Source organism: Octopus bimaculoides, chromosome 2 (assembly GCF_001194135.2).
Source record: "Octopus bimaculoides isolate UCB-OBI-ISO-001 chromosome 2, ASM119413v2, whole genome shotgun sequence".
Taxonomy (NCBI): domain Eukaryota; kingdom Metazoa; phylum Mollusca; class Cephalopoda; order Octopoda; family Octopodidae; genus Octopus; species Octopus bimaculoides.
Window position 1 is genome coordinate 92051340 of NC_068982.1, and position 2627 is coordinate 92053966.

At 31.9% G+C, this 2627-nt stretch overlaps 1 protein-coding gene across 1 annotated transcript in view; it reads left to right on the top strand.

Annotated features, from left to right (window-relative positions):
* The window catches only part of LOC106879780 (baculoviral IAP repeat-containing protein 7), a gene marked incomplete at its 3' end in the record, with an annotated part of 22979 nt that extends 20352 nt beyond the window's left edge, over positions 1 to 2627 (top strand). Inside the window, exons 5-6 of the mRNA XM_052965861.1 lie at positions 530 to 673; positions 2518 to 2627. Of these exons, the coding sequence (XP_052821821.1) occupies positions 530 to 673; positions 2518 to 2627 (254 nt within the window). The remainder of the gene's footprint in view (positions 1 to 529; positions 674 to 2517) is intronic.

Consider the following 2627-nt stretch of genomic DNA (forward strand, 5'->3'; position numbering starts at 1 on the left):
CATTCAGTTGCTTATATACAAGAATTCAATGTCAGTACTGTAAACCATCAAACTATACATTAATCTTTGAATAATCTGGTTTCCTACCATCAAGTTGTTCAAGGTAAAGCACGTATAAGATTTCAGCAACTTCTCTGAAAATATATGAGAGGCATAATCTTAAAAAATACTAACATGCATACATAGAAGTGTAATATAATTGTCAGAACCAGAGCTCAACTAGCAGTTGCTTTTCATGATTGGGATTGTATCCTGTTATTTTGATTTGAACTAAAAATATGAGATGCCATGAAATGAGGTTGATAACTTCTGATTAATGTTCTAGTGATGAAATACTTCCTTCCAAAAAAATTTCATTTCTTGAAATTCCAGCTTCAAAATACAAATAGAGGTCTAACAAAGGAGGAGTATTATTATGAAAATAATGGATAAATGTGAATGTAACTGAATGCTAGATTGTAATTACCTAAATATTTTACACAAAATCTAATTTATCTGTGCATGTTTTTTTTTCTTTTTTGTTTTGAAGGATCTTGTTTTGCACAAGCATCAGATTTACTTGATGCAGTCGAGAACAGTCCTCATTTGAATGGTGGTGATGATATTGAGGATGTAAGTGACAAAGAGGAGCCTGTCCAGACAGCAATAAAAAATGACTCTGAAATGTCTGCTAGTAAGTAATAAATGATAACTCTACTATTTCTCCACACTTTGAAATGATTGCTAGTAAATAAGAAGTGATCCTTCTTCTATCTATCAAAGTGCTGACAGTGAAGTAGCTGTTATTAAGTAATCCTTCTTCTAATGTCTCACATTGACACTAGATTGTTATTGCTCACAAAGAAAGGAAACATCTACTTTTAAAACTTTATAAATGTCAACACCATATCATTTTCAGTTTTAAAATAAATCTCTGTAATCCTTTCCAGTAACCAGAAATCGAAAATGGAATATGGTTTTCAGAGTGGTATATAAATGTCATCATCATTCAGGTGGAATGAAGGCTGAGACAGATTAAGAAATTATATATTGAGGAGTGAGTTTAAATGGTTAGCTTATGGGACTAGCTGTTAGTAAATAATACATTTAAAAATATTAATGGTGAATGAATGTATGAAAGATCAAAAAACAGAGAATCTCAACTTAGCAATGCATCGTTTGGTATTGGACAAGATACGTAGAAGGAATTCAATAGAACAGAAGGGAACACGTGAGAGGATTGTTTTTATAGTATGCTACAACCGGAAGTGGGGTTTACTTTGGAGAAATGGTACAAGGCTGGCATGTATTATGCATGTGTGGATGTGTGTGCATCTGTTTTTGTTTACATTTGCACTTCTCTGAATACCACAAACTACAAGTGGTGATGTTGTTAGTTCTCCTGTTGAAAAATCATCCACTCACTTTGTACTTTCAAACACTTGTAAAATTATGGGTTAGTAATAGGAAGGGCATCTAGCCATTAAAACAGTACTTAAGCAATAGCTTTAGCTAATCAATGCCAGTATGGAAAAACATGCATAAAAACGATTGAACAAAGCTCTTTGTATATTGTGTTTAATCCAAATTTGCCTCTTCCACATTGAGAATAATATCCATAATTCAGATTACATGGTTATTTTTTCCTGTTCAATTTGTTACATATGTCCATGATTGGCAATTGTAAGCAGATGTACACTGATATATTTGCTTAATGATGATTGCAAATATTCCAGGAAAACATCAACACTAAACAGAGTCACAACTGACACAGCTGTTTTAGTTCAATGTCAATCCCACTCAAACAAACCTAGGATCAAATGCATTCAAGCTATAATCATCCCATCTTATTTTCAAGAATTACATTATTCAATGTGTCCCTCCTTTTTGAGTTAATAGGGTTTGAGTTGATAGAGCCTTGACTGCTATTTCTAGCAGGTTGAGAATCCACTTTGAAGTGCCCATGTTAGCTTCTCTGGAAAATTGTTATGGTATGATGGATTGATAATTCATATCCTGACACTGACAGAGATTCTTTAGTTTTAAATAAATACCAAAATGAGGCACAGTTCATTAGTGTAATTAGTGAAAACATTGTACAATTTATAAATACTTTGTTAGTTTGTAGCATTGGGCTAAAATCCTCATCTGGAGAAAGAGACTAACTCTACCCAAGATAGTAATATTTTTCATTTACTCAAATCTGAAGGGGCCAGAACAGATTTCTTGTTTGTTTGATTTTTTTAGTATAATAATGTTTTGGAACACAACTTAAGAAAAAGTATTTTTTAAATATCTCTGAGAAATGTTCATGCATTAGTAACTAACATGTCCACATGGAACCTTGGGTGAATTGGTGTGAATGAAATGGAATATTTTTCTTGTGTAACAGTTGATACTGTTTTAATATTTAGAATTTATTACTGTATTTATTATATTTCATCAACGCATAACCATTCAATTATATATTCATTTATCCTCTCATCTTACATTACATTTCAGTTTATTTATTTTCTGTCTTTTTTTTATTTTTTACAGCAGCAAGTGCTGATTTAATTGCAGAGAATACTATGCTAAAAGAACAAAAGCTTTGTAAAATCTGTTTGGATGAAGAACTGAGTGTGGTATTTTTACCATGTGGCCATTTG